The 24,147-nt window shown below is 40.4% G+C and overlaps 1 protein-coding gene across 2 annotated transcripts in view; it reads left to right on the forward strand.

Moving 5' to 3' along the window:
- Positions 1–24,147, forward strand: part of mrtfba (myocardin related transcription factor Ba) — a 66,284-nt gene that overhangs the window by 39,916 nt on the left and 2,221 nt on the right. The window contains exons 3-17 of one of the 2 annotated variants that reach the window (XM_028814115.2): positions 941–1,036; positions 5,503–5,717; positions 14,171–14,236; positions 14,716–14,771; positions 15,600–15,675; positions 15,877–16,035; positions 16,529–16,668; positions 16,858–16,998; positions 17,198–17,445; positions 17,543–17,705; positions 20,668–21,411; positions 21,814–21,981; positions 22,891–23,052; positions 23,173–23,298; positions 24,016–24,076. In XM_028814115.2, coding sequence (XP_028669948.1) covers positions 5,564–5,717; positions 14,171–14,236; positions 14,716–14,771; positions 15,600–15,675; positions 15,877–16,035; positions 16,529–16,668; positions 16,858–16,998; positions 17,198–17,445; positions 17,543–17,705; positions 20,668–21,411; positions 21,814–21,981; positions 22,891–23,052; positions 23,173–23,298; positions 24,016–24,076 — 2,464 coding nt within the window. In that variant the 5' untranslated portion in view covers positions 941–1,036; positions 5,503–5,563. The remainder of the gene's footprint in view (positions 1–940; positions 1,037–5,502; positions 5,718–14,170; positions 14,237–14,715; positions 14,772–15,599; positions 15,676–15,876; positions 16,036–16,528; positions 16,669–16,857; positions 16,999–17,197; positions 17,446–17,542; positions 17,706–20,667; positions 21,412–21,813; positions 21,982–22,890; positions 23,053–23,172; positions 23,299–24,015; positions 24,077–24,147) is intronic. The other variant, XM_028814116.2, reaches the window with a different exon arrangement.

Below are 24,147 nucleotides of genomic sequence, written 5' to 3' on the forward strand. Positions count from 1 at the left end.
GCCGTGGCTGGCATGATGTTGAGGTTAACCTGTCCACGATGGAGGTCACGCTGACCTGCTGAGTTATTTGTGCACTCGGTCTTTGGCAGGGTTGGAAGTCTTACTCACGCGCCTTGTTTATCTGCCTGGTGTTTGTTAAATATACAGAAATGTGGTTTTAATGAAGCGGTTTATTGATCTGGCTCCAGCTGTGCAATTGTTGCACTTTTAGCAACAGTCTTGTTAATCTACCAGATGTGTAATACATGTTTTGGACTCCCACTTGCCTGCTTACAGGGTATTCTCGACCCGACCCCCCCCCCTTTATAAATGTGGCATTGTCCATGGTATTTCTGAATTTTGTTACCTGATGAAGCTCACAGCTTTGTTGAGCATGTTCAAATAAAACATATTCTGAGATATAATGGCTTCATCTTGTCATCTTACTAATTGGCAGATTTCGTGGCATGAGAATTTGATTATTAAAAGATAGTAGTAAAGCCTGTTCGAGAACTTTTGGCCTGATTCGGAGGTTACTTTTTTCATTTTTTACAAGGAAAAATAGGACTTCCATAAAAATGTTATTGTCACTTTTAAGCCTCAAAATTCCTTAGGCCACCGTGCCCTTCATCTTGACAATATGGATCCCCAATGGCTGTTATGCCTTTGAAGGGAGGTCTCCCAGTAATCCTTCAGATCTTTCACTTGAAACTGATCCACTGTGTGTGCCCCAAGCCAAGTCCTTAAGAGAAGACCCTGCTGCCCAGTGAATCAAACAGTTCAGACCAAAGGATTCTCACTTGAAATGTTAGTCAGATATTTCCTTGTGTAGCCCTTTGTTGTACTATTTATTTTTTACCATTCTTCTTTCAAAACAGGATATTTTTAGCTAAAGAAATATGTGACTCTACCATGGTTTGTAAAAGATCACCTTAACAATTTTGTTTTCTTTTATTCACAGATTAATACACACCCCAAGAATGCAGATTGCTTTCCTTTCCAGGACACTGTAAGAGCTTGACATTTTAGCAGCCTTGAGTCCAACTCCAGGCTGAAGGTAGGTTGTGACACTCTAAATGAAACCGTAAGCAACCACCTCATTAGACTCCACATGCACATTCAGATCTGGTTTCATCTCTCATCCACAACCATCTGGTTAGTCACAGTTGGACCTTTATCCCTGAAGCTATTTACAGACTGGAGAGTAGGCACCCTTCAAATTCACTTTATTCAGCACGATCTTCTTTTTACACACGTAAGCAGCTATTGATGTAACAGTACATGCATTCAGGTCATCTTGGGAAAGGAAATGAGCATGTAGTGATTTCAGCATTTGAAGTTTAGGAATAAAAAATAAACCCAGCAAGCAGAAATTAGAAAGAAATATGTTTCTTCCAACTGCATTCCAGAAGTCTTTGGTAATTCTTTCAATAAACTGGTTGTTCTCTTTTGTGTTCCACAGTTATGGTACCTTTGTTCATTATTCCTAGGGTATTGTTGTCCGTGTTGCATGTAATGATGTTAACATATGTCAAAAATAAGGAATTTCCTTTGTAGCTATGACTGGATAAAAGTTGGGATTCTGGTTGTTATTGTTTTTCACTTTTGAAGTGAACATTATTTTTGTCACTATGGTGGCATGTTGTCATTATCTCTAGACCAGTGTTTCCCAACCTCGGTCCTGTCGCCCTCCCACACCACCCCATGACTGCAGGTTTTTGTTCCAACCAGATTCCTAATCAGTGACAACACCTGATGGCACTGATCTCATTTAATTAGCTGGTATTATTTTTCTTTTATTCTACATTCAGAAAAGCACAGCAGCATGATTTTTACATTTATAAGACATTTAGAAATATTTCTGCTTTTGCTATAGATTTAAATACTTAACTCTCTTTTGTTGATTTCATTATATTTTGCCCTTTCTCTGTGCAGTTTTTCCCCTTTGTTGTATCGTTTTAATGACAATTAAAAATTAGCAGAGCAGACACGCTGGCAAACAACACTGAATAGTCAAAGGCTGCAACTACTTTAGCATCAGACCCACTAATTAGTAAATAATTGATTAATTAAACAATTAGAATACCTAGAACAGTAGAATGAAAATCAAGATGAAATTATTGTTAAAAAGAAAAAATACATTATTCCCTTATAACTGCATGGTACATTTTAATATATAATTTTTTTGTACCAAACTTAGTTTTCTAATTGGGCGGCATGGGGGCGCAGTGGGTAGCGCTGCTGCCTCGCAGGTAGGAGGCCCAGGTTTGCTTCCCGGGTCCTCCCTGCGTGGAGTTTGCATGTTCTCCCCGTGTCTGCTTTGGTTTCTCCCACAATCCAAAGACATGCAGGTTAGGTGCATTGGTGATCCTAAATTGTCCCTAGTGTGTGCTTGATGTGTTGGTGTGTTCTGTTGACTGGCGCCCTGCCCGGGGTTTGTTTCCTGACTTGCGCCCTATATTGGCTGGGATTGGCTCCAGCAGACCCCCGTGACCCTGTAGTTAGGATGTAGCGGGTTGTGTAATGGATGGATGGATAGTTTCCTAATTTCTATATTGTTCCCAAAACACAGAACTTGGGAAATAACACATCACTTAATTATTCCAGGAGTCCAATTAAAAACAGAAGCTGGTTGGAACAAAAACCTGCAGCCACAGGGGGGGCCACAGGACCGATGTTGGGCAACACTGCTCTAGACGCTTTATTTTTATTTAAAACAATAAAATAAATCAATAAAGAGGAAAATTATCTCCCCAAATAGGGATGGAAATTGCCACAGGCCCTGTGATACGATATCCTCTCAGTTCTTGTTCTTATGATGTACTACGGTATATGACATATTTTTTATGTTTTGCAGCATTTTACATAGAACTTTATTTGTCCCCAGAGAAAATGTGGCTTTTTATATTAGCTCAATAAATAAATATGACAAATTCAAATATACTAGAATGACTGAAAGGAAAGAAAACTTCTGACTTGGCCGTTACAGTCACACTGAGGCATTATGTTGGCATATAAAGGCGTTGGTATAAAGGAGACCCCATAGTGTGTCTTGACACAAGAGTGCTGAATTGGCTGAAAGTGCTTAATGTTAGTCTGTCAGAGATAGGATATATAGTATTTTAAGTAAGGATTCAATTCTGCAATCTGATGCAAATTTGTAATTTGTTACTCACTTTGCACAGATCGTGTAAGATTGCTGCTGTATGGTACAGCTGTTGCAGTTGACCTAGTACTGTCAGATGAAACTTATAATATTAAATTATACTGTGTGTACCATTTTCAAGTACTTTACATCTGCAATAAATAGTTGACTAAGGCATTGCTAGCCTTATCATGTGTATGTTGAAATGTGTGTACCCTGATTTGTTATAAAAACTGCGTGCAACCTTGTGTAATGAACATTTTTCCCCACTTAACACCTTATCTGATTTCACTGAACAATACTTTTTTTTTTTCTCAAAAGTTTAATTTCCTGAAAAATCTTGATTATTATAGACACCTTCAAGCTAAACAGAAATGTAACTTCTGGCTGTTTGTATCTTGTAGGAATTTGGAGAAATATTAAGTTAACTTTAATTGAATTTAGCGTTTATAACCACTTAATGATGCTGATACATTGCATTAGTTTTGTTGAGCTAAATATGGCTTTTGGCTGAATTTTGTTTGTAATCAGCATCTCATGCTTCTTGTTTCAGCGTTCAACAATAGTCAGCCAGGATTGATGTGTTCTCTGATACTGCTTTTCCATCATTGCAGTGTCCTGCAAGTCATCACTGACTGCACCAGAATTAGCAGGGAATATAAGTCCTTTTATGAATGCAGAAAATGAATCCTTAACAAAATAATGCACTTTTGTATGCTTGAAACATGTTTTCAACCAGCTGGATGTAGTTTAGTGCTCAGTAGTTGCCAAGAAAATTCTCAATAATGTTTTGAATGCCTTCCTTGAAATTTCCTCCAGCCCAAGTAACAGATAGATCCTCGGACTGCTTGTCATTGATGGCATGTCTGATTTGTGGACCAACAAAAATGCCTTTGTCAATTTTGGCATCAGTTATTTGTGGAAACATCTGTCTCAAATATCAAAAGCCTTCACTGTCCTTGTTCATGTCTCTCACAATATTTTTCATCGGTAAATGTTTTATATGCTGATGAGACAAAAATATTGTTGGGTCAACAAGTGGTTTATGCGCCACACTTGTCTGCCCTGTAGTGGCCAGTTCTATTTAACATAATAAGGCTTTTTAGCATGGCTGTGTCATTCACAACTGAAACAACAGTACTTTTTATATCCGATCTGCATTCCTAGTAGCAGTGCCGCTACTTTTAGATCCATACAGATGTTCAAGTTGTACTCTTTTACATTATGTAAATTAATAATATTAGAGTATATCACAAAAATAGGCAATTGCAACAAAAGTGTATGTGATAAGAAAAATAAAGGTTATTTTTGTGCTTAGTAGGCCAAAATCCATATGGTACACCCAAAAGTGTTCGGGAAGCAAAACTCTTTGTTGTCTAGGGTTATTTTTCCAGAGCCTTCCACTGCTCATTGATTTAGATTAATGCAGTCAAGATCAAGCCTTCCCTAAACTGTAGTGGTGATGTGATCAAGACACCTCTAAGCTGCAGTTTTACAGACATTCTGACAGCTGAGCAATACACACAAATGTTTTCACTCCCAGTGCTCTATTGTTCCACTCTCTAATACATCCAACTTGAAAAAGCAAATAGTTTGTCTTACTCAAAAGACACTGCACAGGACTTGTTCCGTGTCAGTCACACAGAGCAGCACACCTTGTGTTTGGTGGGCTTTGTAATCAATGCTGAGTCATAATTCAGCATCTATAAGAATGCAGACCAGGGCTGAGCTATTTGTAAAATTGGTGAAGATGACTCACAGTGTTTTTAGAAGTCTGTCTGAAGTTAGGTGTTCATTGCTTTGAACCCCTTGTCTCTGTTATTTCAGCTGTTTTTGAGTAAGACATTAATGGGTTGGGGAGGAGGTTTGAATAAATATGTTTTTTTTGGTAATGCTCAACTGTGAAATGTTGTATCAAGTATGAGGAGAATTAGATAAGGAGATTACTCTTGTCATTGTCTCCACACATCTCGCTATTACTTTAGTGCTGAAGTGAGGATTCTGTGATATGTAAGAATGTAGAGCTATGGCATCTTGTTACTGGTGCCATTTTTAAAGAATTCTGAAACAGCTTGACATCTAAATATTGTTCACAATAACTTACTGAACCTATCAAGTTTATCTAAGCAGTAATTAAAAACAGCAAACACAATAAAGTTACTGTCACATGCTTGAATAATTTTGAGAGACTGTACAGTTATCCATCCTCAATATTTTCCTCACATTGTTCTGCTCTGTGATAGTTTATTTGGGATAATCTAAACATTGTTTTGAATTGCAAAGCAGATGGATTATTGATGTGGATTAGTTATGTGTAAGCATTGGATCTGTAGAATTGTGTTTTGATGATATATAATATAATTTTTTTTTTCATTTAGCAGCAGAGTCCTGAGTGCTTCAAAGGAGACTCCATCTCCAGGTCCTGCCCTGTGGACAGTAATGGAGCACCAAGAATTCTTAGGGTTACAAGAGGAGCCTGGGATTTTTGAATCTCTGACTGACAGCCCCCAGAGTGAAGCAGTAGCTCATGAGCTGGAAGAATTGTCCTTACATCCTAGCCAGAACCTACCCCCGCTCAATGAGCGCAAGAATGGTAAGAACCCAGCTATGCTAAGCCTGCTTTTCAGATTTTGACACTTCCCTTCAAGCTTCTCCAAAAAAAAAAACAAAAACAAGGGGAAGTTGCTATGTATGTATGTTTGTCTGTCTATCTGATATCCAGGGAGCACTGAGAATGGATTCAGGAATAAAGGATGGCCATCACGGTGGCAGAATTGCAGATAGATAGTCTCTTTTTATTCCCAGCCAGTTTGCCTTGGAAGTCCCACCATTCCTTCTGTTCGGGACTTGTGTTTTTTTCATTTTCGTGCCCAAGAAATGAAAAACCCTAAATGGTTTGCCCTTATACTTTATATATTTTACTTCCTGTTGCTACTTGCACACCTATCATAGTCATTAAATAGGAAATACTAACTAATGTTCTAGATTGTGTCTCTGCTAACTTTTAAATACTGTGTTGAAAGTTTTCATCTTAATATTTTTAACTTAGCTTCCCTGTCTTTTGATTTCTTTACACCTCCAAGGCTTCAGGAAATGTCTATTTCCGGTAAACATAATATGATTGGGTGGTGTATTTGGTTCCCACAATCCCAGCATTCCCTGGGAGTCAGCCAGGCAGACTCTGTCTGGAAGCATTTTGCATGGTATGTGAAATATAGCAGGAGGGCAAGGGGTGCAGGCCCCTGGGGATGTGGTCTGGCTGACCTCTTTTAGAGTGGCACAGAGGCATAGAGCTCATTTTATGACCAATGTGCTGCCCCAACAGAGAACTTGTTGCACACATTTAATTTTAACCACTACATAACTTTAGGCTGTTGAAAGTCTAGACACTGACAAAATTCTCCAATTAATCGGAAGCATATATTAACAGAGCACTAGGTGCCCACCTCTCAGAGTTTCTGTATTGTGTTTATACCATGTCAGCCCAAAGTGGTTACTTTAGAAGAGTTATGTCACTAAATCATGTTGGCAGCTGAATAATGTCATAAAGAGTTGATTTAAGATTTTGGGCAGGTTAAACAAGTTCAGGCAGTGACTGTGTGTCTATACAGAGTTACTACAAAGAGAAAAACGGAATGCGATTTCTGCTAGATGAGGCAGCACATGGAAGTTATGTGCTGGTGATTCAGTTACCAGCAGCACTAGATTTATAGGATGCTGATAAAGCAGGCCAATATGCACGACATGTGATAGTATCTATGTGTACATACTGGAATGACTGGAGAGGTTCCACAACTGGAATGGACTGCTTTAATAGTCTGTTTTAGTGCATGTGTTATTGTATTGCATAAATTATTTTGTGACCTTGTAAACTCTGAAAGATGACATCTATTAGGACTTTTATTTGTCCTAGTAATCGAAACCAGTATGTTTAATAGAAGTAAGCCAATCCTTGAAGCATCGTTCTCAAGGCAGGATTCAGCATGATTTGGGTGCTCTGGTTCTTCAGAACATCAACTTAGAATACGTGTAGGCTCACTCTTACAGAGGTTCCGTTTTACAATTAACAATTACTCTACAGTCACCAGTTAACCAAAGATGCATGTCTTATGAAGTAGGTGGTGGGAGGCGTTTGGGCACTGAGTACCTTGTGAACCTACACAGACACAAGCATAAAATCCAAACTGTGATTTTTGTACGTGCCTTTTCAGTTCATTCTAAAATGTACAAGTAGTGTGCACACGTTTGCAAATACAGAAGTAGTTTCCTAACATATTTGTTGTTATCCCTACTGCTGCTATTTGAACAAGATCTTTTGAATGTTTCTCCATTATTACTATGTAAGTCGATTCTTTTATCTGTTATGAAGGCATGACCCTTAGCGCAATGGAGTCTCTGTCTTTTGAGCTGTATCTCTCTTCAGCATTTTTTTTAACATCAAAATGACTGTCTTTACAATAATTCTTTTTTTTTTTTTTTCATTTATGTAGCGCTTTTCTCACTACTCAAAGCGCTCAGCAATTGCAAGTTAAGGGCCTTGCTCAAGGGCCCAACAGAGCAGAGTCTCTTTTGGCATTTATGGGATTCGAACTGGCAACCTTCCGATTGCCAGTGCAGATCCCTAGCCTCTCCTTATTTTATCTGTAAGTTTCATTGACCCTTTGGTGTCTATTGCCCCTTTAACACTTTATAGCTGTTCACATTCTGATCATATCACTTTAAATAGTAATTAATATGTTTCTGTGGTCTGGGACCCTTGTTACTTTATTATCATGTATGGTAATTACATACAGTTATACCTTTAGCTTGCTGTAACAGTTAAAAGTATTAAATCAACCTACTTGCTGTACATGAGAAATGCACAATGAGTTAGACTGAGGGTATGCAAGGTTGGTCTTGGAGAACCCATGTGACAGCAAGTTTTTGTTTAAACCCAATTTCTTAATGAAAAGTCGGTTACTGTATTTCTGTTGAAGCACTTATTGCTTAAGCAACATTTTTATTCTTCATTTTAGTTGGCTCACTTGTTAAGGTTACCCACCCTTAAATGATTATTTTAGTCTTCAACAGCTGCAAGATACAAATGACAAAGGAAGCAGCAGTTCTCAGTCTGCACCTTTGTTTATTGATTGTGAGCTCTCTGGTTTAATAAAATATTTGGAATGAAACTGAAGGCACAAAATGAAGGATTAAGAATTACTATCCACTTCAGGCCACAAATCATTTTGTTGATATCTATGGAAAGGGAATAAAAATCTGTGGTATAAGAATAAGCGGACATGGAAAAGTGAGAACACCACCAAGCCTTAAAATTAAATGAAATCTGTTATTAGCAAGGATCAGTTTCTAATTAAGAAATCTCATTGGACTTTTTAAATGGAACTGTTACGGATGCCAGAGTTGGTTGATAGATATAGATACATACATACATACATACATACTTTATTAATCCCAAGGGGAAATTCACATTCACAATTCACAGTTGCATCGTAAGGCAGGCTAGAATTCTTTCTAGAAAGCCAGTACACCGTTATTTACTCAGATTGTCATGTGATTTCTTGAATGTTACAAAATAGTAAACATGCCCAGGAATACTTGAAACTTGCCTAACAATTCATGTGACAGCCTTGCTGGACCTGCTTGGGTCTGGCACTGCGTGATGCCTCATCCTCCTGCTCTCCTACTCTGCTGAACAAGACACAGATGAATGACGGGGACAACAAGGACAACAGTGTAATATTGTGATGTTTCATGTTTTCATTTGTGGATGTGATATAACCTCTGTGGACAGGGGAGGAGGGTTTTCTCAGTTTCTGTATAGTTGCAATTTTCAGTGACCGCATACCTTGGATGTACACTCACCAGCTTCTTTATTAGGTACATCTTACTAGTACCAGGTTGAACCCCCTTTTGCCTTCAGAATTACTGTAATTCTTTCTGGCGTAGATTCAACAAGGTGCTAGAAACATTCCTCAGGGATTTTGGTCCTTATTGATATGATAGCATTACACAGTTGCTGTAGATTTGTCAGCTGCACGTCCATGATGCAAATTTCCAAGTCCTCCAAGTGCCAATTGTGCTCCATTAGATGGAGATCAGGTGACTGTGGAGGCCACTTGAGTCCAGTAAACTCATTGTCATGTTCAAGAAACCAGTTTGAGATGATTTGAGCTTTGTGACGTGTGACATGATGTGTTATCCTGCTGGAAGTAGCCATCAGAAGATAAGTACACTGCAGTCATACAGGGATGGACATGGTCAGCATCAATACTCAGGTAGGCTGTGGCATTTAAACGATGCTCAGTTGGTACTAAGGGGCCCCCACACCATTACACCACCACCACCAGCCTGAACCGTAAGATACAAGTCATGATGGATCCATGCTTTCATGTTGTTGATGCCAAATTCTTGCCCTACCATCTGAGTGTTGCAGCAGAAATTGAGACTTATCAGACCAGGCAACTTTTCCAGTCTTCTCTTGTCCAATTTTGGTGAGCTCGTGCTAATTGTAGCCTCAGCTGCCTATTCTTAGATGACAGGAATGGCATCCGGTGTGGTCTCCTGCTGCTGTAGCCCATCTGCTTCAAGGTTCGACGTGTTGTGAGTTCGGAGATGCTCTTCTGCATACCTTGGTTGTAACAAATGGTCATTTGAGTTATTGTTGCCTTTCTGTCAGATTGAACCAGTCTGGCCATTCTCCTTTGACTTCTGGCATCAACAAGACATTTTTGCTCAGAGAACTGCTGCTCACTGGATATTTTCCCATTTTTCAAACTGCCTTACCTGTCTACAGACCCACATTGTATTGAAAAACTCATCAGAAACTTCAAAAGACTTTGTTGTTTTGGACAGTTGTCTTATCCATAGATCTTGACCATACATTGTTCTCCTCTCTTGTTAAATGCATCTTAGCCTGAAGAAGTCAATTAATTTTTAATATTTAAGATGTCTCACTTAAAGGTTTTCAAATGTTGTTACTTGTCCTAGTGTGTATATAAACACCGGGAACTCCAGTTTCTGTATTACATCTTGCCTGAAGAAGGAGCCTGAGCTGCCCGAATGCTTGCCTATTGTAATCTTTTTAATTAGCCAATAGAAAGGGGTCATTTTACTTGACTTGTCACTACACCCAAGAGCTAGAAAGGCAGACAACAGAAAAGAGGCCTGAAGGAGTTGGAGGAGGCAGGCTGCGAAGACTAAAGTCATGTGTATGTGGAACATATTTAAGTAATTGTGAGCGATTCTGAATTGGTTTCATATATGCATTACAGGCATATACAGTCTTCTATTTCATCATGTCACTTTCCCTGCACAGAAAATCCTGTTTTTTTTTTGAAGGTCTCAGTTTTCCAAGTGAAGGCTACGTCAGTGCACGAGTCATAGGTGCTGCATGCTTTGCTGAGGCACCACAAGCAATAATATTATTAATAATGAAGCACACAAAGGCAGCTTTATTGCAAACATACATGCTGTATAGTAGCACTTAGAACTTTGAATCTACATTAGAATATCTTTGAATATTTAACTATTTTTAATATGAGAATTCAAACCGTAATTTTTGTATGATTTTACAGCCCTAGTAGAGAAAACCTGCATTAGCAATTCTTAGCATAATATTTGGCAGCTGTTAGGATTTAGGACTTTTTTTTTATACTAGTGTTAATTCAAGGTACAGCACTAATCTCCTGATAGGGGAGCACTGCTTCTGTAGGAAAATGTTTACTAAAATAAGACCTTTTTTTTTTAAATAAACCCATAACACTGAACAACTGTTTATCATCCATAAATCATAACAGTTATTTGTGATTCAGCCAACTCCACATCTTGTTTTTTTCTATGGTAATGCCTTATTTACTGAACTAGTGAGACTAGATCAAACTCTCACGTATGCTAAAATAAGAAGAAAGTGCCAAATTAACAAAGCGACATACAACACATTTTTATTTAACAAGTACCTACTGAGCTTGTTTTAAAATTCCTTGTAATCAGAAATAACTTTAGAAACTGCATTTAGCCGTGAATTTATCCTAGATGTGCTGTTAAATCCATGGGCTGTCATGGGGTTATGATTTGGAAATAAAGCAGTCAACTCCACCCATAGGGTTATTGAAGTATGTCATTATTTTTGACACACGTCATCAGTAAACTGAAGACAAGTAATGAGCATTTTTCATTTTGTGGTTATGCTTTTTAAATCATTTTGGTACCTGCATTACAATGTAAATTGACTGTAAAGGCACTTACATAGAACATGAAGAGCACTGAGAGGCATTAAAGTTAGCATAGCTTGCCAATATTTTGATTGAAAATGCTCTGTGCACACTTAAGTTGAGTGTTTGGACCTGTTTTGATTTTCATAATATTATAGGAAAAGGTTTCATAGGCAACATGCTACTTAAAAACCAACATGAAAATCAAGTTGATGTTTAATGTATTGTATGTCGTTTGTTACAGACTCCGTATTTAAAATTGTTTTGAAAATTTTCACATCTTTAGTCAGCAACATTGTGGGATTTTTTTAATTTTAAGAAATGGCCTTTTCTGTTCTTAGCAATAAAACATACTATACAGTTGGGGGGAAAGCAAAAGTGGTCCCAGCCTTCCTTTCAAGAGCAATAGCTGACAGTTGTGTTTCTCTCATGAACTTTTCATTCTGTGCATGCACATAGTGATGTAATAAAAGAGAAATCTGAAAGTGCATACTTAGTGCCATAGCTCTCTCAGTGTAAGTGTGTGTGTCAGAATTTTATGTAGTAGAAGGTCAATATAAAATCTCTAGTCACATATAGTTGCAGAGCTTTGTCCCACAATTTGACAAATATGTTAAAGGTTAATGCTTGATCAATTTGTAACAAAAATACACTAATACTCTCCTACAGACAAGTACATGTAGTAGTATCCCATACATACCTGTAGCCCCTAGAATTCTAAACGCACATTCCCATCATAATTATTGGTTGATACCACCATTTCACACAAGGGTTCATCTCAAAAAACATCAACCAATACCAAATGTTGTCTGTGTACCTATGATTATGTTGGGTACTATAATCAAGTATTTCTCATCCTACTGTAAAAATATTTAAATATTTGAAGTAGAAAAAATGAATAAAACATTTACATTGAAAAAATTTGACTTATATTTTTAGGTTTATTAAAATGACACATTTTTTTTTTTTATTTCAGCTGTAATCTATCTGGGGACACTGCACAGACTAGTCATTTCACGATCCAAGTAGTGTGGGGTCCTTCACAATTGCAACCTTTTTTATTAATATACATTTTTCAATCTTTTATAATCCTTTTTCAGACTCCTTTCATATTCCCTGCACTGTTTTGTACCACACTTGTTGTATTTTATCCTGTAAGTGATGGTCTCCCGCAGTACGCTTTGGCTTCAGAGCAGCATCAGTATGCAAATCTCTACTCCAGAAGAGGTATGGATTTTGCTAGAGAGATTAGATTAGATTCAACTTTATTGTCCTTGTGCAGGTACAACAAAATGCAGTTTAGCCTCTAAAGAGTCATTTTTTGATTTTTTAAATAAATTGTTTTCTTGCCATCTCCCGTCTCAGTACTCATGCTGCCTGAAATTCTCAGTCTTGTACTTTTTCAGTTTTTTTTGGAGCCTGTGGGGTTAACTTTGCATGACTATGGATTTCCCAGCTGCCTCTCTGATAGGCCGTGTTCTGCTGTGAGTGTGCTTGCCAATAGCAGTGAAGGCTGTTGAGAGCGGAACAACATAGAGAAATGCCTGTTACAGCTAATTTAATCTATCCTCCCTGTGGACTGATCATTGTGACCTGCTTACCTGTCTGTGCTTAGGGCTGTCCCACGCTCATCTGGTGAATAACTGGAATCTTTAAATAGGTGATCCTACTGGAATCAGAGGCTTCTCGTCTACCTGGGGGCAGATTCAGATAAGGTTCAGTTTATGTAGTGAGATTTTTCTTCTTCTTGATATCTTTTCTTTTTTGTTTAACCTCTCAGAGGAGTCTAGATTGTGTATGTTTCTTAATGGTTTTGTTAGAGAAGTGTAGTTAATTTAAAACTACCAGAAGCATGAACCAAAGTCTTCACAGCTTGGTACAGCGTTAAGAAGAACACTGGTAAGCGTGGCTTTTCAGTTTCTCATTTCTGTGAATCTGCCGCCTTTCCTTTTACTTATCCCAAAGATGCACACTCAGTTTTCATATTGTTTTGAGTTTGATTTGCTGTGATATCAAGTAGGCAGGGCTTCAGATGTTCAGGTGCTGTGGTTTATAATGTATTTCTTAATCTCCTTTCTCCACAGCTGTGTTGACAATATTACAGGTCCTCGGGCCTCTCACTGAGGCGGTTGTGATGAAAGGCTGTACCATAGTATACAAGCTATCTTTGTTGGATGGAAACTGAAGTTAACTCCTGTGAAACAAATCTATTGGCATTACCTTCACAAAGCATGCCAGACAGGTGGCATCTGAGTAAAAGTCACATTATCATCCTGTTTAAGGGTCTGGCACTAGTTACCAACCGCAGTTGTTTTCAAGATGATGTGTGCACATCTATTACTAAACAGGACATAACAGTTGCAGATTACCTTTGTTTAGTAGCTCCCCCCTAATTTTCATTCTTTGGCACAATTATTAAAGCAGGCATTAATTGTAAATTTAAACACGCCAACACTACGTCTCTACTGGCTGCAATACAGACATCCATCCATCCATTTTCCAACCCGCTGAATCCGAACACAGGGTCACGGGGGTCTGCTGGAGCCAATCCCAGCCAACACAGGGCACAAGGCAGGAAACAATCCTGGGCAGGGTGCCAACCCACCGCAGGCAATACAGACATTGACTTGTTATTTAAAGGCTCTGCAAAGAAGTTCAACCAATTCATCCCATCCACTGCTGCCAGTATAGTCTCTTGCCCCGTTCCATGTAGATATAGATATATAGTTGAGTTGGAGAATGTTAAATCTCAGAATGTGTGTGCTATATTTTACTTATTTATTTTATGTATATGATAGGCTTTAACCACATCTTGTGTTTTGCTTTCTCTCTAAAGTCCTTCAACTGAGATTACAGCAAAGAAGAACTAGGGAGCAGCTGGTGGATCAGGGCATCATGCCACGTGAGTGACGCCTTTGCCATGTTCCTTTTTCACATGTTGAAGCTCCAAAATGAAGGAATTTTTTGGCTTACTGACATGTTTTCTGTGTCAGTTTGCATGTATCATGGCTTTTTGTTTAAATGATAAGCTTTATACAAATTGTGTTTGCAATTGTTTATCATCCTAAGAGGCAGAATAAAATGGGATATTAGCGGAGTTATCATAGTTACCTTTGTGCAAATCCTTACTCCACCCTTTTCTCCCTCACCTTCTAAAATGTGTTTGCAGGCATAAGCTGCTTCTGGATAAATTGGAATTGCAATCCAGAGCTTATCCCACCAGGACCACATGCACTTTTGCACAAATCAGTCACTTTATCTTATTCTTTATAGATCTCCTGAGGAATCATCAAGGATTGGTTCAGCTTCTTGTGACCCCAGTTTATTTCCTGCAAGCAACTATTTTGACAATCTTCTCACTCTAGTATTTTATTTCTACAGCTTTGAAGAGCCCTGCTGCCTTCCATGAGCAAATTCGTAGCCTGGAAAGAGCGCGGGTAAGTTGAGTAAATCGTAGTTTGCTATGAAACTGCATATACACCTGATCTAGTGTCCAATATATTAGGACATAGGTCCTATCGACACCAGGAGACATACAGCTCCTCAAACCCCAGACACAACAAACACAGAGCCCAAGTCCATCACAAAACGCGCCTTTATTAAGTGTGGTAAACTTTTTTCCCTCATTTCCCACCTTATACAGCACAGTACAATAAGCATCAATATACAGTCTGTTTCTTCTTCATTTCTCTATCTTCTGTCTCTTGTCCACCTCCACTCCTCCTCCAGCAAGCTTTATCCTCCACCTCCCGATTCTGGCTCCATGAATGGAGTAAGGTGGCCCCTTTTATAGAGCACCCAGAAGTACTCCACATGTTCTACAATCTCGTTCCGGCCACTTCAGGGTGTGGTGGCAGCTCTGCAGAGGAGGGCTCAGCCTTTCTCGATGTGCCTCCTGGCTGTGGCCATGGGCCCCAACAGGGTTGAGCTTACATGGCACTGTAGCAAGCTAGAGGGGCTGCCCCTGTCATTCTAGGGGAGGTATTGCTCCATGAAAGCTCCTCCCCCCGGTCCTTCTGTTATGGAGGCATCCCGGCTGTCCATTACAGTCCTTATTGCCGTTCCTTAGGTAAACAGCTTATACCCAGCAACTCACTTTCCCCTTAATTTTATCATGGTCCTAGAGCTCGTGGGGCAGTGAGGACTATGTCAATGTGTGTGTCTGTTCATTTCCTTTCCTGTATTTCACCTGTAAGTCACAGGTCATCTCTGCTATCAGCTGATAGATAACCATGATGTCTTTGCATTCTCCTTTCTCTTTATAGACTGAAAACTTCCTCAAGCACAAGATCCGGAGCCGTCCAGAGCGTGCAGAACTGGTTAGGATGCACATACTTCAGGGTATACACCATCACTCCCTGTGCAAGCTGCTGTTGTTTTTGTACCTTTTGACTTTACATAATACACACTTCAAGATTACTGTTAAATACATAGGGCATTCTGAGTTTATTTTCAGAAGTGTCCAAACATATTTATAAACTAGTTATTGCAGTATTGCAGAGGATGAAATAATTATTGAAAATCTCACTCTTCCTATTTCAGAGACCCTGGCTGAACCATCATTGCAGGCCACTCAGCTGAAGTTGAAACGTGCTCGTCTGGCTGATGATCTAAATGAGAAGATTTCTCAGAGGCCAGGTCCAATGGAGTTAGTAGAGAAGAACATCTTGCCCTTTGATTCCAGCCTCAAGGATGCAATTGGTATGAAGATTTTTTTAACACCCTTTCAGAATAAGTGGGTGCTATTTCTGAATGTCAATCCCATCCTTGCTACTGTTTCTGTGCAGTTTCTATGTTTACTCCATGTCTGCCTGGGTTTTTCTTGGAATGCGTCAATGCATCCCACATCATAGGTATGCAAATAAGGTCAACATCTCTAAATTGGCCAATTGTGAGTAATTGTGGGTCGAATGTATAATTGTTCATTGTAATGGGCTGGTGCCTTCTCTAGAGGTGTTTTTTATCTTTAATCTAATGCAGCCAGAATAGGCTCTGGCCTCTGAACCTGTACTGGTGTAATGATGTATAAATAGCTTCATCCTCAGAAAGTGTGGTACAGTACTTGATAAACTGTGATCTGAACAGACGGGTTTCATGTTGCTACCTCAAAATGTTGTTCATCTTAGAGGTCCTGTGTCTCCAGGCCATGGCAATCATGATCCTTATTAGTTTTGCTCTTTTTTTCCCCCTCTAGGTTTGTCGTTTGATGAAGACAGTGGAGATGCATTGTCCCCAGATCAGCCTGCCAGTCAAGAGTCCCAGGGATCGTTGCCTTCTCCTGCGGAAATCAAGTTCAGTGAGGCATCATCCCCGACTCTCAGTTCCATACAACAGGTCAGTTCTTTAGAGTCTTCCCAAATCCCTGTTCTGTGATAAGTGATGAGCAAACTCCAGTCTTTTTTGGGTGAGGTGATCTTGAGTGACAAAGTTAAGTTAGTTGCTTAGTCTGCCACACTGGAATGTTTTCTTTTTTTTATGCTCATCATAGTAACCATAGTTTTCTGAACTTTCATTACGCCACAGCACCATACTCTAGTCCAGCAGCATAACCAGGAGTTACCAAAGCCAACCTCAGTTTCTGATTTGCAGCCTAACCGTTTGATTACATCCTCCCAGACAATCACTGGCATGACATCAACAAAACCAACACCCACACTGGTCAAGGTAAGTGCTGCAATGATGTTCCCGTTCAAAGTTTGATAATGTAAATGTTGATTTCTTGGACAAGTCAGCTAAGCAGTGCTTTTGTGGTTTATTTATTGAATCCTCTAAACCAGCAAAATCAGTTAGTGAATTGTAAGTTCAGCTTTTTATCCATTGAGACTTACATTTTCCTACAAATAATTCCCTGTCACCTCTGCAGCAAAGTCAACCAAAGTCTGCAAGTGAAAAGAGCCGTAATAAGAAGAACAAAGAGACAAAGCCACGTGTGAAAAAGCTGAAATACCATCAGTACATTCCTCCAGACCAGAAGAATGAACCTAGTGAAGTACCAATGGATTCCTCATATGCTCGGCTGCTACAGCAACAGCAGGTGTTCTTGCAGCTCCAGATCCTTAGTCAGCAACAGCAACACTACAACTACCAGACCATCCTTCCTGCACCTCTCAAGTATGCCCTCTGATCCTCGGTGCCCCACCTTGGTGGTTCTTGTTTCTCTGTATACTTGCTGTTCTTACCATTGCTTTCCTGTGTCTTTCTACCTCAGACCAGTAACTGACAATCAGAACAGTCCTACTACTATGGCTTTGACTAACAACATGCCAACATCCATTGTGGTTTCTCTGCCTACCAGCAGTAGTGCCCGGCACAACAGCAACTTGGCCAGTCGTAAACCTGGGCCATTGCCTGCCAATCTAGACGACATGAAGGTAAGTGTGTATGTGAAGGAATAATAAAGACCAAATTTAGTTGGGTGTAGGCCATACGTTAACTCCAGTGGAGGTGTTTATATCTACACCCCAACATAGTCTGCATTCCTTCGAAAAAAGTTGGTGAGGTGCCCCCTGAAAATAACTACCCATGTGTAGCTGCTTGGTTAATAAAAGATGTTACTAACAATTCATCAGGTTTCCATAACCCTAAATGAAGTTCTATCAGTAACCGTTCTGTTACACTAGTTATAATAATTACTTCCTGTCCTCATCATGTCTTTTAATATGTAAGAGGGCAGCTACTCCTAGTCATGTAGTGAGACACCAGTGGGATTGGGAACGTTTATCATCAGTGACAGATTTAGCATCAAACTAGACCACAGATATGGATTTGGGCCTGAGCTATTTAATACTGTGGGCAGCTGGAGAGGGGAAAGCAAACAGTTGGTGTACACAGAGGGTTATATTAGTGTTTGTGCTTTTCTTTCCTGCCATAGTGAAAGAGCTGATCCTCTGTTAGCATGACTTCTACCACATTTTAGCTAAAGTTTATCAATCACTCCTTTACAGATGATTTATATACATTTGTGCTTTTATGTACAAGTATTTCCTGATTATGTACATTTGTATATCTGATTTGTATTTGTAGTACTAGGGTGTTGTACCATGTTAGCCATTATGAATGTAGTGAGAAGTCAAGCAAAATGACACCTTTTATTGGCTAACTAAAAAGATTACAATATGCAAGCTTTCAAGGCAACTCAGGCCCCTTCTTCAGGCATGATTTGTATTTGTAAATACTGTATGTGTTGGTGTTTTGTACAAGTCTTCATTGAAAATCAGTACAAGAATACAATGAGTTCAGTTAAATTTAATATCTGGAATAGTCTGAGGCCTCCATTCTTAAAAACACCAGGCACTCTCATTCTCTTTAGTTACAGTGCATCTGGAAAGTATTCACAGCGCATCACTTTTTCCACATTTTGTTATGTTACAGCCTTATTCCAAAATGGATTAAATTCATTTTTTCCCTCAGAATTCTACACACAACACCTCATAATGACAACGTGAAAAAAAGTTTACTTGAGGTTTTTGCAAATTTATTAAAAATAAAAAAACTGAGAAATCCCATGTACATAAGTATTCATAGCCTTTGCTTAATACTTTATCGATGCACCTTTGGCAGCAATTACAGCCTCAAGTCTTTTTGAATATGATGCCACAAGCTTGGCACACCTATCCTTGGCCAGTTTCGCCCATTCCTCTTTGCAGCACCTCTCAAGCTCCATCAGGTTGGATGTGAAGCGTCGGTGCACAGCCATTTTAAGATCTCTCCAGAGATGTTCAATTAGATTCAAGTCTGGGCTCTGACTGGGCCACTCAAGGACATTCACAGAGTTGTCCTGAAGCCACTCCTTTGATATCTTGGCTGTGTGCTTAGGGTCGTTGTCCTGCTGAAAGATGAACCGTCACCCCAGTCTGAGGCCAAGAGTGCTCTGGAGCAGGTTTTCATCCAGGATGTCTCTGTACATTGCTGCAGTCATCTTTCCCTTTATCCTGACTAGTCTCCTAGTCCCTGCCGCTGAAAAACATCCCCACAGCATGATGCTGCCACCACCATGCTTCACTGTAGGGATGGTATTGGCCTGGTGATGAGCGGTGCCTGGTTTCCTCCAAACGTGATGCCTGGCATTCACACCAAAGAGTTCAATCTTTGTCTCATCAGACCAGAGAATTTTCTTTCTCATGGTCTGAGAGTCCTTCAGGTGCCTTTTGGCAAACTCCAGGTGGGCTTCCATGTGCCTTTTAGTAAGGAGTGGCTTCCGTCTGGCCACTCTACCATACAGGCCTGATTGGTGGATTGCTGCAGAGATGGTTGTCCTTCTGGAAGGTTCTCCTCTCTCCACAGAGGATCTCTAGAGCTCTGACAGAGTGACCATCGGGTTCTTGGTCACCTCCCTGACTAAGGCCCTTCTCCCCCGATCGCTCAGTTTAGATGGCTGGCCAGCTCTAGGAAGAGTCCTGGTGGTTTCAAACTTCTTCCACTTACGGATGATGGAGGCCACTGTGCTCATTTGGACCTTCAAAGCAGCAGAAATTTTTCTGTAACCTTCCCCAGATTTGTGCCTCGTGACAATCCTGTCTTGGAGGTCTACAGACAATTCCTTTGACTTCATGCTTGGTTTGTGCTCTGACATGAACTGTCAACTGTGGGACCTTATGTAGACAGGTGTGTGCCTTTCCAAATCATGTCCAATCAACTGAATTTACCACAGGTGGACTCCAATGAAGCTGCAGAAACATCTCAAGGATGATCAGGGGAAACAGGATGCACCTCAGCTCAATTTTGAGCTTCATGGCAAAGGCTGTGAATACTTATGTACATGTGCTTTCTCAATTTTTTTATTTTTAATAAATATGCAAAAATCTCAAGTAAACTTTTTTTCACGTTGTCATTATGGGGTGTTGTGTGTAGAATTCTGAGGAAAAAAAAGAATTTAATCCATTTTGGAATAAGGCTGTAACATAACAAAATGTGGAAAAACTGATGCGCTGTGAATACTTTCCGGATGCACTGTGAATACTTTCCGGATGCACTGTAAGTCCATTTATTTCACTAGAGAGTCACTAATTAAGTAATGTGTTTGAAAGCCTGCAGTTAGGTAGCACACCTGGACCCAAAGTGTCTTTTCCTGTCTAGTGGAGCAATTTGATTTTGCCATTCTTTTTCAGCATGTCACAGCTAGGCTATGCACAAAGCTTTCATGAAAAAGTAATAATGGTGCCTCGTGCATTATGACCTGTTATCAGTGCTTTGTACATATGTGACATGCACTTATAGTACATAGACTTGTCTCCTGGTCATTGCAGTCTTTTTGCCTTTTTATAACTTCCGTTGGTTATAATGTTACATCCAAGATGTCACCTGTTCCCTTGCTGTTTGGTTCTTCTCTGGCAGGTAGCAGAGCTGAAGATGGAGTTGAAACTGAGAGGTCTTCCTGTTTCAGGTACAAAGATGGACCTTATTGAGAGACTTAAGCCATACCAGGATCACTCCAATGGTTCCAACACTTCTTTGGCACCTACTGCAATACCTACCATGCCAGCGACTGACTCCACATCATCTTCTATTCCAATGGAGCACATTACTGCAACCCCACCTGCATCCCCAGTCATCTCTGAGCCATCCAACCAGACATTAGAGAGCTGCACCCTAATGGATACCTTCAGTGAGATCATAAGGACTGCATCTCCTGTTCAGCAAGCTCCAAGCTCCTCTCCATCCAAAGGAAACATTGAAGATTTGGGGATGGAGGTGGAGGCATCTGACAAGGACCGCAAACTGCATGAGAAGGAGCGCCAGATTGAGGAGCTAAAGAGGAAGCTTGAGCAGGAGCAACGACTGGTGGAAGAGCTCAAAATGCAGTTAGAGGTAGAGAAGCGCAGTCAGATGCAGCTGCCGCCAGTAAGTCTAGCTGGTGAGCACATCAATTCAACACTGCCTTCTGTCAAGGAAGAGAGTCGAATATTGCCCAGTTGCCAGAACAACACACCTCCAGTCAATCAAGAGCAGTCACAGCAGGCTGTGCCACTGTCTTTGTCCCAGTTCTTTGTCAGCCACTCAGGGGTACCGCAGGTCCTTGGACAGCCTCATGCTCTGTTGGCTACAATACAACTGCCAGCAGCGAACATCAGCATCCAGGTAGAATGTTTGCAGTATTTTATAAGTGATACTTATGTTACCGTTTGCAGCAGTATTTAGGATGCATTCTTTTTATGGGAATTCTTATAAGGCAGAGGATAGGAGGGGATGCCATTCTGCCTTTAGAATACTTTTAGTTTGCTTTTTTTCTGTCCTTAAGCGAAGGTGCCCAGCATCCAGTTCTGGGAATTGCATTCATAACTCCACTTTCCACATCTGCCATCTTGTAAACTCCACATATACTGTAGATCCTGTTCAGTCCTCAGAAGGTCTAAATAGGAGGACTTATTTTGCTGCATTATTTTGAGAGAAATTTTCAAAGCCAGTTCTTGGAAATCTGATTTCAGGTTGACAATATTGTGATTAAACAATACTAACAAGCAATTTTTATCTGTCCTTCAGCCACCGCCCATGCCCAACTCCGTTGTCCCGACTACAGCAGGCATTGTTCAGGGTCCCATACCCATCCCAACTACAGCAGGCATTGTTCGGACTCCAGTACCAGAAGTTCAAAAGCAGGAGCCTGTGGGATCAGTGCAGCTTCTGACTCAAAGTTGTCACATTGCACAGGTCAGTATTTATCAACTCCAACCACCCCCCCCCCAGATATACCATTTAATGTAGAAATGGAGTGACAGTCACCAGTTTAGCTTCTAGACCAAAGTAATTAAATGATGTATGCACAAATACAACTGATGTCATGGGCCTTCATACTAGGTTGGTTAAAAGAGAAAACTCCCACCACTACAAGGGATTATGTGCACACTCAAATAGTGGAACTGAGTCGGACGCGGTTTATAAAACCTGTGGGTTTAAGACACAATATTCACTCACGGGCAGTCATACGTTGCGTTGTCACGGTGTAAGTCCAAACATGGAATCAAAATTCAAAGCTATATTGACGAAAAGTTAATTCAAAAAATTATTTTTACTGAAGTTTTAAGGTAAAAGTGTAAGTTTAAAAAGTATTTGCGTGTTAATTTCAAAGCCAAACAGAAGAAAAACGTATAACGCAACGAAAACCTCTAACACAACATGAAACATAATTTTCTTTCAATTTATTACATTTTACTATTTTATACTATGGTTCATTACTTGCTATAATGTAAAATACTTAGTTCTATTATGCATGTGTAACAATTCCTATGAAAATGACAATCTTTTTAAATTGGACATCCGCTACCCCATACGCGAGCTGCAGAGCTGGGAAGTGGCTAGCATGTAGCGCCCACCTGGGGGTTGGCAAGCGACGCGAGCAGGGGGCTACGGCCCCCTAGTTTATCAAAATTTGTCTTTTGATAAATTTGGTTATGTACATGTGCCCCATTCATGAAAATCTAGGAAACCGGCACAGCAGAATATAAGTGATTTCAGGCAGGAAAGATCTCAGCTTCCGCACAGACAGAAGACAATGCTGTGAGTATTGAGATTATTTGAGACCCCTGCCCTTCATCTCTGTTGGCTTCTATTCTCCCCCAGGTATTCCAACCCAGCACAACTACAAGCACTGGTTACCAATTCAGCTGCAGCCAGCCAGTAACAACAGGCCCGCAGCATTTCAAGACCATCTCTGCTGACACTAAGCAACAACAGGCGTTAAATGTGTTGGGTCAGAAAATGCACAATGGGCCAAAACACAAGGTACAGTTACTTATGAGTAAATGGGCAGCCTGTGGATGGGGCGGGGTGGGTATTGTGGGTGTCAGTCGCTACAAAAACAATGACAGCTTTAAGTTAATTTGCTTTCCTGTTCTCTCTCAGACACCACAACAGCTTCAGCCACAGTACCTCCTACAGCATCCCACTTTTGGTAACACGGCTCCAAAGATCAAGGATCCCCCTCGCTATGAGGAGGCAGTCAAGCAGACCCGCAACGCTCAGGCTCAGGTAGGGCCACACTTAATAGCATCCATGTTGTACTATTGTCGCTCTGTAAAAAGATTCTTTGTTAACGGGGAGCACACAAAACGCTAAAGCTGCCACAGGATGACACTATCAGCATGTGCTGCCCTGCCACCCACGTCCATTTAAGCAATGTTACAACATGGCTTATTTGTCTGGAAATCTCAATTCCAGTATGGACATTTTAGCAAGAGTGTCTCGATTTCTATCCAGCAGGGCTTACCCTGTCTCGGCACCATCTCTGCAAAACTAATCTTAGCCTCTCGCTGGAAATCTCCTGACTCGCTCATTGTAAACTTCTGCCAGTCCTCCTTCTTTAATTTTAATCTTAATTGAATTTTCGGCAGCACAGATCAATGGATCAAGTGGCAAAATGCTGTGCATTCAGTGGGGGGTCCACATCATGCTACTAATCCTTAACTCTTCCCTTTTCTCCCCTCTCCTCATGGGCTCCCCATGTCTGTCGATCCTCTCATCAGTCTACACACGCATCAGTAACTTGTAATCTTATAGGGGCCCCATGTACAGGGACATTTATGGTGGGTGCCCCAGGGGCAAGGGTTTGGGGAGGGTTGTTTTGTTTCTGCCTGTTGTCACTGCCAGCTTGATCACAGAAAAAGGAAAAAGCAAGAGTGTCCCTCAAGTCCAGGTCAGTGCAGATGACACATGAAAGAGAAATGAGTTTTTGCCCCTGTTTTCCAGGTCCCCACTGCAAGCAGCCAGCAGATGGACGATCTGTTTGACATCCTAATCGAGAGTGGCGGTAAGTTTTCGTTAGGGTGTGGTGGGCATCACTTTCACATAGGCTTCATGTTGTGACATGTTGTTCTCGGC

Source organism: Erpetoichthys calabaricus, chromosome 11 (genome assembly GCF_900747795.2).
Source record: "Erpetoichthys calabaricus chromosome 11, fErpCal1.3, whole genome shotgun sequence".
NCBI classification, from domain to species: domain Eukaryota; kingdom Metazoa; phylum Chordata; class Cladistia; order Polypteriformes; family Polypteridae; genus Erpetoichthys; species Erpetoichthys calabaricus.